Genomic DNA, 12,978 nt, shown 5'->3' with positions numbered 1-12,978 from the left:
CACTTCTCTTAAGGACAATGTGGATAGCTGGGGATACAGTAAATCCTGCTTCATAAAGTGAGCTGGTGTATTCCATCCAATTGAAAGCTGTAGTAAGGTTGCTGTAGCTCAGCTATGACCTGACAGTGTATGAGGCCATCAGTGTGTGACAACAGGTCAGGATCCCCTCTCCGTCTACAGTCCACTGTCCCCTCTCAGATCCAGTGCCATCTCCCAGGTCCAGATGACCTGGTCTCCACAATCACCCGACCCTCAACCCAGTTGAGATGGTTTGGGATGAGTTGGACCGCAAAGTGAAGGAAAAGCAGAAAATAAGTGCTCAGCATATGTGGGAACTCCTTCAAGACTGTTAGAAAATCATTCCAGGTGAATCTGGTTGAGAGAATGCCAAGAGTTTGCAAAGTTGAAGGCAAATGGTGGCTACTTTGAAGAATCTCAAATAGAAAATACATTTTGATTTGTTTAACACTTTTTTGGTTACAACATGATTCCATATGTGTTATTTCATAGTGTTGATGTCTTCACTATTATTCTACAATGTAGAAAATAGTAATAAAAAAAAAATCCTTGAACGAATAGGTGTGTCCGAACTTTTGACTGGTACTGTACAGTAGATAATGCTTGACCCTCTCGCCTTCAGATGTCCGGCAATGGTAAGTGGGCAGTGTGGGGAATCACCCATATGATGAAAATGACAGCCAAATGAATCGGGTCACTATGTGACATAGTTTTAGTCCAAAGTGCTCTATTTAATGCAATGTCCAGGGATGAATATGGAGGGAGAGAGAGATATTAGGAGAGAGATAGGATGCAGTAGAGAGTGAAACCAAGGGAAAGAGAGAAGGACCAAGGGAGAGAGCGAGATGAGAATGGGGAGGAAGATTAGAAAGTGAAAACAAGGGAAAGAAAGTGAGAGAGAGGGAGGAAGAGCACAAACAGATGAGAGATTGAGCTCACATTCTTGCAGCACAAAATGCATTGAAATGATTCTTTACATGATGAAGAATTGCCTATGGTTGGGAGGTTTTGCCACCACCCAGATTTAGACATGGAATATGTGTTGCTCTGTAACATCTCTGTAATGTTCAAGTCCCAAATGACGTGCTGAACTGTTAAGAATATCATGTCACGTTTCAACATTTTGGCGTCAGGCCAAAGAGGTTTGTTTATTGAGTTGAATCAAGCCTCACTCCTTTTAAGCAGTTTCCAATGATAGGGGTGGCACTGGAATAGCTGAGGAAGTGGAATAATTAACTCAGAGAGAGGAGTGGAGAGCCCTCTAGAGTCTGGACGTGCAATTGCGACTTCCAGTCCAACAACCAACCCAAATTATCTTGGCAACCAGCCATGGAGTCCAACCACAGAACTGCTTTGGAATGTTGAATATTATCCTCAATGGGTGTTATACAGGTTGACCTTGACCAAAACCACTGAATCAGTCTGTGTGTCTGATTTGTACTGACTGCAGAACTGATGCTGCCTTTTCAACTGGCAGAAACCTATTATCTTTTTGAAATTGTATTTTTATAACACATGCATTTTAGTTTCTGGGTTCTATTTTAACAAACCCTCTTAGCGTTGGTGGTAGCGCTATAGTCCAGGTTGTGTCAGAAATATTTTAGATATTTTCACAGATATTTTCACTAACGTTATTTTAGATATTTTCACAGCGAGAATTATGGGTGCAGTAGCTGGCGTTGTCACAAAAAGGCTGTTTTTTGATGAATAAATCATTTGTAGGCGTGTTGAGGATTGACTTATCACTGGCCAATCGGAACATGGCCCATTGCGAAATATGTGGTTGCTTCAAAATGTAGGCCTATCCCATCTTTGCTAAATATGTTGAACATGTTTCAGTCCACTAGTTGAAAGCAATTGCATGGCTTTAATATGGAAGTATACTGTTAAACATAGCATTCACACTGATATAGGGGCTAGGGCAACTGTAAATTGCATTATGCCTGAGCCATGGACATGCCAAACGTTGTCAATAAGTGAGATTTAATTCAGTATTGATAAGGCCAAGAAAGAGCGCATCATTCTGTTAATTTAAATGCATTCCAGGTCACTACCTCATGAAGCTGGTTGAGAGATTGCCAAGAATGTGCAAAGCTGTCATCAAGGCAAAGGGTGGCTACTTTGAAGAAACTCAAATATAAAATATATTTAGATTTGTTTCACACTTTTTTGGTTACTACATGATTCCATATGTGTTATTTCATAGTTGTGATGTCTTCACTATTATTGTACAATGTAGAACATTTTAAAAATAAAGAAATGAATGAGTAGGTGTGTCCAAACTTTTGACTGGTACTGTATATCACCGGAGAAACTATCTGAGCGATCAAAACTGCGCCCCTCTATATGTAGCCTATATATCTGATGCCATCTGGCCAGAAATAATATGACATGCCATTTATTTTGCATCAGATTCATTTACACACAGCATCAGATTCATGGTCTACACATACTGAGACATAGGGGGCGCTGTTTCGCTCGCTCGGATGCTTTAACTGAGATTGGTGCGTCTTTCCGCCAATTTAAAGGCGCTGCAGGGTCAATTTGCATTCTGCAATGGCCGTGCAACATTTACGGTGATCCATATGGAGCCTCCGACCACATTTTCGTATCAAGCATAAATTCGCTCTTACGCTTGATCCAAACCAAAAATGTGGTCGGAGCGTTGTATAATATAAGTAGACATACAATCATATGGTGTGACGCAATTGCGGGTCTCCAGAGGCAAGCAAAGGCCAAATTGAGCTCGGTACCACATCGTTGTGTCCCTCTCAAATGTTTTAACAATACAGAGGGCTCCATGTAGCTCCGCATCGACATGATTGGTTGACTGTAGGTGAGGGTGGGAGGTTCTGTATTAAACAAACTCACTGAATGCCCTGGCTTCTGCAGAGGCCGTATCATCATAAATGCTGCACGGCAATGTAGACTTCAGAATGACCATGCAGCGCCTTTTACTGTTGCAGCTTATCTAGGTCAAATCAATGATCAATCATTTATTTGGATGGGCAAGGAGGGCTGCATTTCAAACTCAAATTAGACAGCCCTCGGCCTTATGCATTTGGGGGAATCCCCACGGCCATATTTGTCGTCGGTCCAAATTAGCCAAGCAAGGGAAGTTTGCAACGTTGCCTGAAACGATGATTGTTCATCCGGCTAAGAAAAGTCTGTCAAAACTAAAAACCTCCATCAATATGGAGTCAACATACAAGTGTAAGTAAAAATTAATGTAAAAAAAGTTAGAAATTGTGCTACTAACGCAAAAACACATCTCATAAAAGTATTTACGTTTTTGTTTGGTTAGCTTTTGGAAATTGTAGAAACAAAACATTTTCCTTCTTCAGAAGTAGCTAGGCAGGCTAACGTCAGTTAGCTAATTAATTTGCTAGCTATCATACAGTAGGTGTATATTAATAATGATATAGTTAATATAAGTAGACATACGATCATAATTGACTGTAGTACACATAAAGGACCCACAAGCTACCGGTGGCTGAAAACACAATCATCGAGGGATGAACGAGTGATGAATTTCTGGGTATGGGCGTTCCATTTAAAAATCATTCCTCCTTCGCCCATTACCCTGCAAGTGTATGCTCGTCAGACATCATGAACGTCATCAGAAGTGTCCACTTAATTTGAGGGCTGAGGGGATAGGGTGTGTCTTAAGTGTTTGGAATTCAACCGAGGTTTGGTAGGGCGGGCCATGCCACCTAAGGCCCGCCCATATGCAGGCCCTGCCCACATACTGTCCACCAATCATATCAATGCAGAGGTATAAGGAGCTATACTGAGCCCTCCACATTGTTAAAAAAAATGGTGGGGGCGCAAGGCGTTGCAGCATGAAGCTTGATATCGCCTCCAGATCAAGCATACATCATCTTCAAGAGTAGCCTACGGAGGGCTTGGTTTTTAATCATATGAAACGTTAGACAATCAATTGTTACAGGAAAATAACTTCTAATTACGTTTTATGATGGGCATATAGACACAGCTTTTGGAGGGGTTTTATGCAAAACAAATGGGAGCTGGATAAAACAATGTAGACTCTACAATGCATAGATAAAAAGAGGATGTCAGCTCACTGTTTTGCTGCTCCCAAACTTGATATTTTAATAAAGATTTGGTGGTTAAGATCTATTTCAAACCCTGTATCTTAAGTACTTGGCCATGCATTCCTCTCACTGAGAGGAGGGGAGACTATTGATGGTTTAATATCAAATGAAACTAAATGGGAAAAAACAAGTATTTTATGTTTCTAAATATTATGTTTACTGGCACCAAAAGCAAATTTCTTGTTCGGTGTGCACATGGGCACTGTGCATCGCAGTTGGATAGGCTGAGCTTCTGCTGTCAAAATCCATGTCATAACATAACCAACCTCGTTCCAACCGTTACTGCTAAGATCAGCTTTTGGTTGGTCTTAAATATCCCCACCAGTGCTGTCTGAAATTGGCACTTTGGCGCACGTTTTTAAGGACACACCTCAGATATTGCCACCCCTCCCACCTCGGCGCAAGCCAGCTCATATAAAACAGGTAGCCTACATTACAAATCCTGGTGCACGTGTTGGAAAACAGCAGAGTGCTGGCTTTAAAAGGTTGAAATTGCGTTTTTTAAAATTGGGCTAGTTTTCCGCCAGCTGAAAATAGAGCCGCCTATCTAAAACCAGACACTGGTTTATCTCACATCTTCCGTCTGGCACAAGATTGAAAACCGGACTGCCCAGGTGAAAATAATATAGGTGGCAAAGGAACCCTAGGCTGTACTGTAAGCAAATGTAGGCTAAGGGTAAATTACTGTTCTTGTGCCCCTATTAGGGGGCTGCTGCCATCTGTTGGTGAAAAGGGTTCAAGTCAAGGACCAACTGTAAGGAAAAGTCCGGAAACCAAACAGTATTTGTTTTCCTTCAAATACCTGAGGTGCATGGGTGGAGTTGGGCTTTTCCCATTGGTTCCGTTACATCAGGAAGCTACAGTATATGAATCAAGTGCACCTCAAGTATTTGAAAGAAAACAAATCAATGACAATTTCAAACCTGTCGTGAGCCTGTCAGTCACCAAACAAGCTTCATGTATGAACCTTAACCAATGCTCACACATCATGACATTGTTAGGCTCTGTATATAACTACAGGTTTATAAAATAATTATAATGGTTATAATGGTTTTATAATCCCTCGAGCTCTAGTGAAATATGACCAAAATATCTAACCTTGACACCGAATCAGAGGAGAAAAGAGGCTTCATCTACATGATCATCTTTAAAAAAGTATTGGACAGCTGCTGCTGGTCTAAAAAAACAATAGACCATTCTGCCACACAACTATACTGCATTCATTTACTGAGAGCTGGAGAACATGTAGCCTAATTTTTTTAATGCCCATGATTTATTGCTAAAATGTATGCTAAGATGTAAGCTGCCCTAGACAGAAAAAAGAAGCCTGCCGAGTGATGAAAGGATTAAAGGCTTTTCGTCAAATCGTGATACCATCAGAGGACCACGATAGAATGGCTACAGCATGTGATCAAATTGAAAGCAGTCCTAATACAGTCAATTTAAGCATTAAACTGAAATTAAACAAACATACTTCTGGTGACCGATATCAACTCAAATGCAATAAAGAGTAAGTTAATGGTTATACCCTTAATATGTATCAAAGGCATAGCCTATAATAGCCTTGATCAGACAAAGTCTGTTGGCTTTGACTGAAGGCACACAGGTGCATCTCAGATGATGTCCAATGAGGGGGCTGTCAGGAGAGGAGGGGGTCACAGCTGTCACAGTGGCAATAATAAGCTGATCTAAACACTGAGCTCAGGGGGAGACGGCGAAGTTATGGAGAAGGAGGGTAGGGCGTTTCAAAGAGAGACTTGGCGTGGGCCACGAACCACTGTGCTTCTGTTGGCTCAGTCGGACACTCTCCTCATTGTGTGGCATTGCGTGTGTGTTTGAGTGTTGTGCTGCAGTCAGCAGAGCACTTGTTCTCCGTCACCTGCTCATACAGACACACAACCATGTGTTGTCTCAACTGTCAAAGGGAACACACACTAAACGGCATGTGTGTGAGTGAACACACTACAACTGTTTATGGACAAAACATTACAACAAAATAGTTTCCCAGTGTATGGGGGCGGGTCACAACAGCATTGGTTGCTGTCTCTGCCTGGATCAACAAGATGGACACCTCTTCTAATACATACAGTTTGAAATACACTCAATAATGTAACAAAGAGGACACCATAACATCAACTCTCAACCATCATACAGCCCCTGAACCCAAACCAGACCCTCATACACCCCTTGCACCTTCAGCAACATTCAGTAAATGGTTAATTCAATCTACACTTTCATCTGTACTCATTTAATCTGCAGGACTCCTACACAGTATCTGCAGTTAAGAGGGTTTCAGATGGCAAGCTTTTCATAGAGAGAAAGAAGTACTCTACATAGATCCTTTGCTGTATTTGCTTTGGACTCCAAGACAATGGTCCCATAGCAACAATCCAGAATAAACGCACAAGTTTTGAGCAACATGGAGAACAACTTTTCCCATAATTCTGCATGCCAGGACCAGAGAGGTTTTAAAAAGCTAAAATTACTAGTTGGCAAAGGGATGAATTTAGACTTAACTAAGACAAAGTATTTCGGACATATATATTGAAGTAGGCCTTTATGTGCAAATTTAGACCTCACTTACCTACTTCTTAAAGTAGTGTGAACTTTATTTTAAGAACATGCAGGCACTGCATTATGTCGCTATTACACTGAACAAAAACACAACATTTAACGTGTTGGTCCCCTGTTTCATGAGCTGAAGAAAATATCCCAGAAATGTACAAAAAGCTTATTTCCCTAAAATTGTGTGCACAAATGTGTTACATCCCTGTTAGTGAGCATTTCTCCTTTGCCAAGATAATCCATCCACCTGACAAAACTGCACATTTAAGAGTGGCCTTTTATTGTCCCCAGCACAAGATGCACCTGTGTAAAGATCATGCTGTTTAATCAGTTTCTTGAAATGCTATTCCTGTCACACAACACAATGCCATAGATGTCTCAAGTTTTGAGGACGCGTGCAATTGGCATGCTGACTGCAGGAATGTCCACCAGAGCTGTTGCCAGATAATTGAATGTTAATTTCTCTAACATAAGATGGCTTCAATGTTGTTTTAGAGAATTTGCCTCATGTTTCAGCATGATAATGAACAGCCCCATGTTACAAGGATCTGTACACAATTCCTGGAAGCTGAAAAACTCCCAGTTTTTTCATGGCCTGCATACACACCAGACATGTCACACATTGAGCATGTGTGGGATGCTCTGGATTGCAGTGTACGACAGCGTGTTCCACTTCCTGCCAATATCCAGCAACTTTGCACAGCCATTGAAGAGGAGTGGGACAATATTCCACAGGCCACAAATCTATGCGAAGGAGCTGTGTCATGCTGCATGAGGCAAATGGTGGTCACACCAGATACTGACTGGTTTTCTGATCCACACCCCTACCTTTTTTGAGGTATATGTGACCAACTGATGCATATCTGTTTTCCCAGTCATGTTAAATCCATAGATTAGAGCGTAATGCATTTATTTAAATTGACTGATTTCTTCATATGAACTGTAACTCAGTAAAATATTTGAAATTGTTGCATGTTGCATTTATATTTCTGTTCAATGTATATACAGTATATGGGCATGTCAGGAAGTTATCATATATGAAATGCTGAATAACGAGTCAATTGTGTTTTTTCAGTAGGCTGCACTGTCTGCAAAAGTGGTTGATGTCTGGAAGTAAAGCATACACCTGCAATAATAAGCATTGATAATAATAATTAATAATAGCTAATAATGTACTTATTATTAATAATTCGATAATTCTAACAATCATCACCTATATTAATTAATATTTGTAAATGAACTATCTTACAATCACAACTGACACAGAAACGGGAGCAAAGACCGAAGTATGGCACTATTATGCAATGATTGCGAGGTGTTACAAATGGACTTCCTGTTGTTAAGCTACACAGATTCATGTAAAGGCATATTTACAGTTGCCATGGGGCAATTAATTGGTTCTAAAATCCTACCGTTGGCGCATTGACTGCTGATTCAGTACCGCCATTACAGTGTTAAGATAATCAACAGAAAAAATGCGATGGATTCTGTTGACCTAACAACGGGCCGCCCATTGTTAAAGACGTCCCTCTGTCGGTGAAGGGAGGGAGTGGTCTGCTGGTGCGAGAAGTGCGTGTGGGTGCTGTTTTCAGAACTAAACCACATAGGCATAACCACTGACTGAAGAACTACCATTCTCCCGACACGTTTAAGTGTTCTGTGACCATAATGAAAAGAAATAAACACATATCGATTAAGAAGGCCATGAAAGAGGTCGACCACTTCTGCTCTCAAATTGCTGGCACTCGTCAACAAGACAGTGAACAGGAATGTTCAACAAATTACCGAACGACAGTGCGCGCGCATTCATTCGTTCATTTAGCGCGTCCCCTCATGAGCACTCACTTACTCATACTCTCACATACATAGGCTACTCATCAGGGAGAGGGAGAAGGAAAGAACGAGCGGGTCAGAAGGGGGGAGAAGGAGGGAGCGCATATACAGCAAAACTGCATAGCCTTGGCCCCTCTGTGCAGGGTATTCCAAAAACATTTTCAAATGACATAGAACATAGCCTACACTAGCAGCATTTTGGCACAACTAGATATTCTACGACTTGAGTAATTGTTCATACTGGAAACATCACCTGCTAGCCTAAACCTTTTTGACAGTGTTATGCGACGTTATGGATTAACTGCAAAGTGTCTATGATGTGAAATTCAGAATAATGAAAATAACAGGTCAAAATTAATTGATTGTAAACAGTCATAAAGCCCTTATAGCAGAAAATGAACAAACAAAGTAGTAGGAGATTGACTAAGGGATCCAAGATGGCGTTTAGGCTACAGGGGAAATATATCAGATGAAAATCTAAAATAAAAACAACCAATTGGAATGTTTCCTGTTGTAACAAATGTAGACTATATCACTGCGCACTATACGTGTATAGCCATGGGAAATATGTGATGATCCACATGTAAATTAGTCATGTCGTTCAGTCGGCTCTCCTATTGCCTACCAGCCAATGAACAAAAGAATGTCATCAATGCGCCCTATGTTAAATGATGGGTGGTTTAATATAGATAGTTGTCGCACTCACACTTGAGCGAATACCCCATCAAATATCAGACAATCATGATTATTTTATGAAAATTGACAGATTTCGTGAATTATTATCAGAGAACCAGATCTTTGGAGGTGTTGTCAACTTTCCTGACAAAAGGAGCACAGTCGTGTGGAGCAATAGTGCCCGTTTGTTTATTTCTCATTCCGCCTTAAAACATCAAATAAATTAAACGTAACCATTCCACTAAATCCCAGATAAATCTATATTAACAACAGATGCTTTATCCATACATCAGATAGTATGTCATTTAATTTATAGGAGGTTTAACACTAAATAATCTCAACCACGTCACTCAAAGTCAATGGCCGGGCTGTGTTAGTTCGACAATTATTTCGGTGTATTAAAAGCAAAAACTAGCTTTTGCATCGGTCAACCCATGTGCATTCGTTAAAGTATTGATTCGTCTTCATTATGCATTTGTCATTTTTCTATTCGGTTCCGTCTGTTTGGGTCAATTTAATAGGAATTCTGCAAAATTGATCACAACGCGCTGTGCTTCGGGTAGGTTTTCGGGAAATAAAAGTTTGTCGGTCAGCGAATTATATAAAAACATTTATATGACAGTGAAGCCCCAATTGTCTACTTTCAAACCATGCGGTTTTGTACACATATGCAATGCCAGACTTTTAAAATTTTGCAAGAGTTCGAGGATGAAGAAACACAAACGGGACTGCGCGAGTTCCATGGAGCCTGCTGGATCAGCTGCTGGCCGTTGGTGTTCTCAATCACGTCCGCGCTTAGGCTTCATAAAGTCAGAGGAGCGCTTGTAGAATAATATACATTAAGAGACAATCAGCTGTGACGCTCCATCGTGTGTGTCAAACATATAGTACTCACAACTTTTTTTTATTATAAGCTTTGCGTTCTCACAAACCAGGACCTTTTCTGGAATATTATACGTTTGGAAATATTAATTTAGAAACGTGTGACGCTCTGTGACAGACGTTTGCCGGGAATACTCGAACTGAACCTGCATATTCAACCAATTTTAAGAGTCAACAATGGCAGAGACGGTGGCAGCTCCAGCCCCAAAAGCTAAAAAGGCGAAGGCACCCAAGAAAGCTGCTTCACACCCGAAATACTCGGATATGATTATGGCGGCCGTCCAGGCAGACAAAAGCCGTGGAGGTGCGTCCAGACAATCTGTCCAGAAGTACATCAAGAGCCACTACAAGGTGGGAGACAATGCCGATTCCCAGATTAAGCTGTCTCTGAAGAGGATGGTGAGTGGCGGGGTCCTGCGCCACACCAAAGGCATCGGCGCGTCAGGCTCCTTCAAACTGGCTAAAGCAGAGGACACCAAAACGGCGCCTAAAGCTAAAGCCGTTGTGAAACCAAAGAAGTCGCCTGTGAAAGTCGCCAAGCCCAAGAAGGTAGCAAAGCCCAAGAAGGTGGCCAAATCACCAGCAAAAGCCAAGAAAGCGAAAGTGTCAGTGAAGAAAGTGAAAAAGTCCCCGAAGAAAGCGGCACCAAAGCCCAAGAAAGTAGTAAAGAAAGCCAAGGTGGCAAAGCCAGCCAGGGCAGCCAAGCCCAAGAAGGCCAAAGCTGCAAAACCCAAACCCAAGGCAGCAGCCAAGAAAGCCACAAAGAAAAAGTAAAATGGACATTACAGAGAGACTTGTAAATACTTTGAGGAAATGTTTCTGTATATGTCATATTATTTTTGTATGGTCTCATGCGAATTGAACCGTTTTTACAGATCGTTTTCCACTCCATTGCACTATATGATGCTGTAAAAAGTGGATCTGGAATTAAAACATTTTTTTTGTAACAGCATTAATTGTTAGGCTACTATTTATTATTCCTCTCTGAACCTTGGAAACCTGAGGCATATGGACCTGTTAGAAAATGTATGTGACACTAATCAGGAATTATTATTGATTAGGCTATTGGAACAAGTGAATAGTTCTTGTTCTCTGTGCACGAGGTCATTCTGAAAATACACTTGTTTCAATAGCGAGCATTGTTGAGCTACACAACGTATAGAAGAACTGTGTAGGCATGGACTTCAGCAAGATTTTCAAGTGATGGTATGGCTCCAAATGTGGACTCTATGCTACTTTTTGTAAACCAACCATGCCATGTTCCATTAATTCAGTCTATTTGTAATGAACTGCAGACTATGTATTGCATCACTTTTGAAACTGTTTATACTGTAATACAATAAACTTTTCTCATCTTCTAAATATGTCAATTTATTAGTCACATTTTAGGCATGGCATACACGTCTGCAAATGCAGTTCTCAAGCCTAATTTGAATGAAATGTACAGATAAAGTAATTGAAGGCTATTGAGGAAAGAAAGAACGACTGGTAATATCAAGAATGGATTATATGCCGTTTATGTGACCTGACTGAAACTATTGTCTAGATTAGCCCTAACAATACCATAGCCCATATGATTAAATAAGATGGTCCTAGAATATGCCCACTTCAAGGCTTTTTTTCTTATTGAATTGACAACATATAGGGCATCACATTTAAGACATCAACCAACACTCTACTTACACAAACTGATTAGGCTATTAAGGTTTTAGACATATACCGATCAATTACCAACAAATATGACAGTATTAAGAATGAAGTATTAAGTAGTGTTGTTAATAAATTAGACTTTCTAATTCTTTATGTTCTCAATCTTTGAAGAATGTACATTTTCTAAATCCTGAAACAAGCCCAAGGACCCTATCTAAAGGCCAGGAACTGAGGAGCTCAGTCATTTTTCTCTATACTGATGACTGGACATAGCTCTGAGCAATAGGTGAAGCAACATTCTTTGTTGAGCATTTGTTTTCAGCTTTTTTTCTGTCCTACTATACAGTGCAGATGGGAATTGGAAAAGGAGAGGAAGCCACCCCTAAAGAAAACAAATGTTCCTTCCTGAAGTTAACTCAAACTCGATACCTCCATCTCCTGGTTGCACTCTGTATTTTCTATCCCACCATGTTGTTGAAGCGGTTTACAGGGCAGCAGTTAGAAACCTTAAAAGGACAGGAATATACAAATGCCCTTTTCTTCAAAGTAGTCCAATGGGCATTTCCAACTGAGTCTCACCCCACACTAGTTAGTCGAGTCGACAGAGATTATGTTAATGTCAGCTTTAGTGTAATTTTTCAGGAAATGGCGTTTCCATCAGGAATGTGACACTAAAGCCCTGGGGCAAGCAGAATCAACATCCGCTGCATCATCAAGACAGTTGCTTTGTGAGAAGATGTTAACCCATGTTCACATATGGCCATTTGTTTTGTAAATAACATCTGAAAACTATCAGTGACCTGGCCTTGGCCCCAAGTCAGATCAGGTCCACTGAGGTCATGGGCCTAGTGAGACACTGGAGCTGGGCTGTGTAGGTGTAAACAGAAAGTCTGAACCATTTTGGTAAAACACGGGTAAGTCTCCGGTGAAAATTCACCAGAACATTTATTTTCTATTACGTCTTAACTTTGAACATCAATATTTCAGTTATTCCACTTACTGCTTGTAAAAAAAGGGAAGCAGTCTTGGTTGGTGACAGGTAAGAGTTGACCGAGCCTAAGAGTTCCATTTGTCACCTATAGCAACAGCTATTTTGCATTCAGCAGTCCAAAATGTCAAACATGCACTGGAGTCAAGACAGAAGTCCATTTGAACTATAAAATATGTTTTAAAAGCTTTGTGTTTGTCACTTTGTTAAATATTTTTTGGTCACAATATAGTGAAATGCCGGTATAGTATA

General features: G+C 40.6%; 1 protein-coding gene across 1 annotated transcript; it reads left to right on the top strand.

The window, feature by feature from the left end:
• The first annotated feature begins 10,030 nt into the window (after window positions 1–10,030).
• LOC115143880 (histone H1.0-B-like) lies at window positions 10,031–11,450 on the top strand. Its single transcript, XM_029684316.2, has one exon. The coding sequence runs from the start codon at window positions 10,266–10,268 to the stop codon at window positions 10,860–10,862; it is 597 nt and encodes a 198-aa protein (XP_029540176.1). The 5' UTR covers window positions 10,031–10,265; the 3' UTR covers window positions 10,863–11,450.
• The last annotated feature ends 1,528 nt before the right edge of the window (window positions 11,451–12,978 follow it).

This window comes from Oncorhynchus nerka, linkage group LG16, assembly GCF_034236695.1.
Source record: "Oncorhynchus nerka isolate Pitt River linkage group LG16, Oner_Uvic_2.0, whole genome shotgun sequence".
In the NCBI taxonomy this organism is placed as follows: domain Eukaryota; kingdom Metazoa; phylum Chordata; class Actinopteri; order Salmoniformes; family Salmonidae; genus Oncorhynchus; species Oncorhynchus nerka.
The sequence above is the reverse complement of the archived record's forward strand: the minus strand, read 5'-3'. Positions and strand labels throughout refer to the sequence as shown.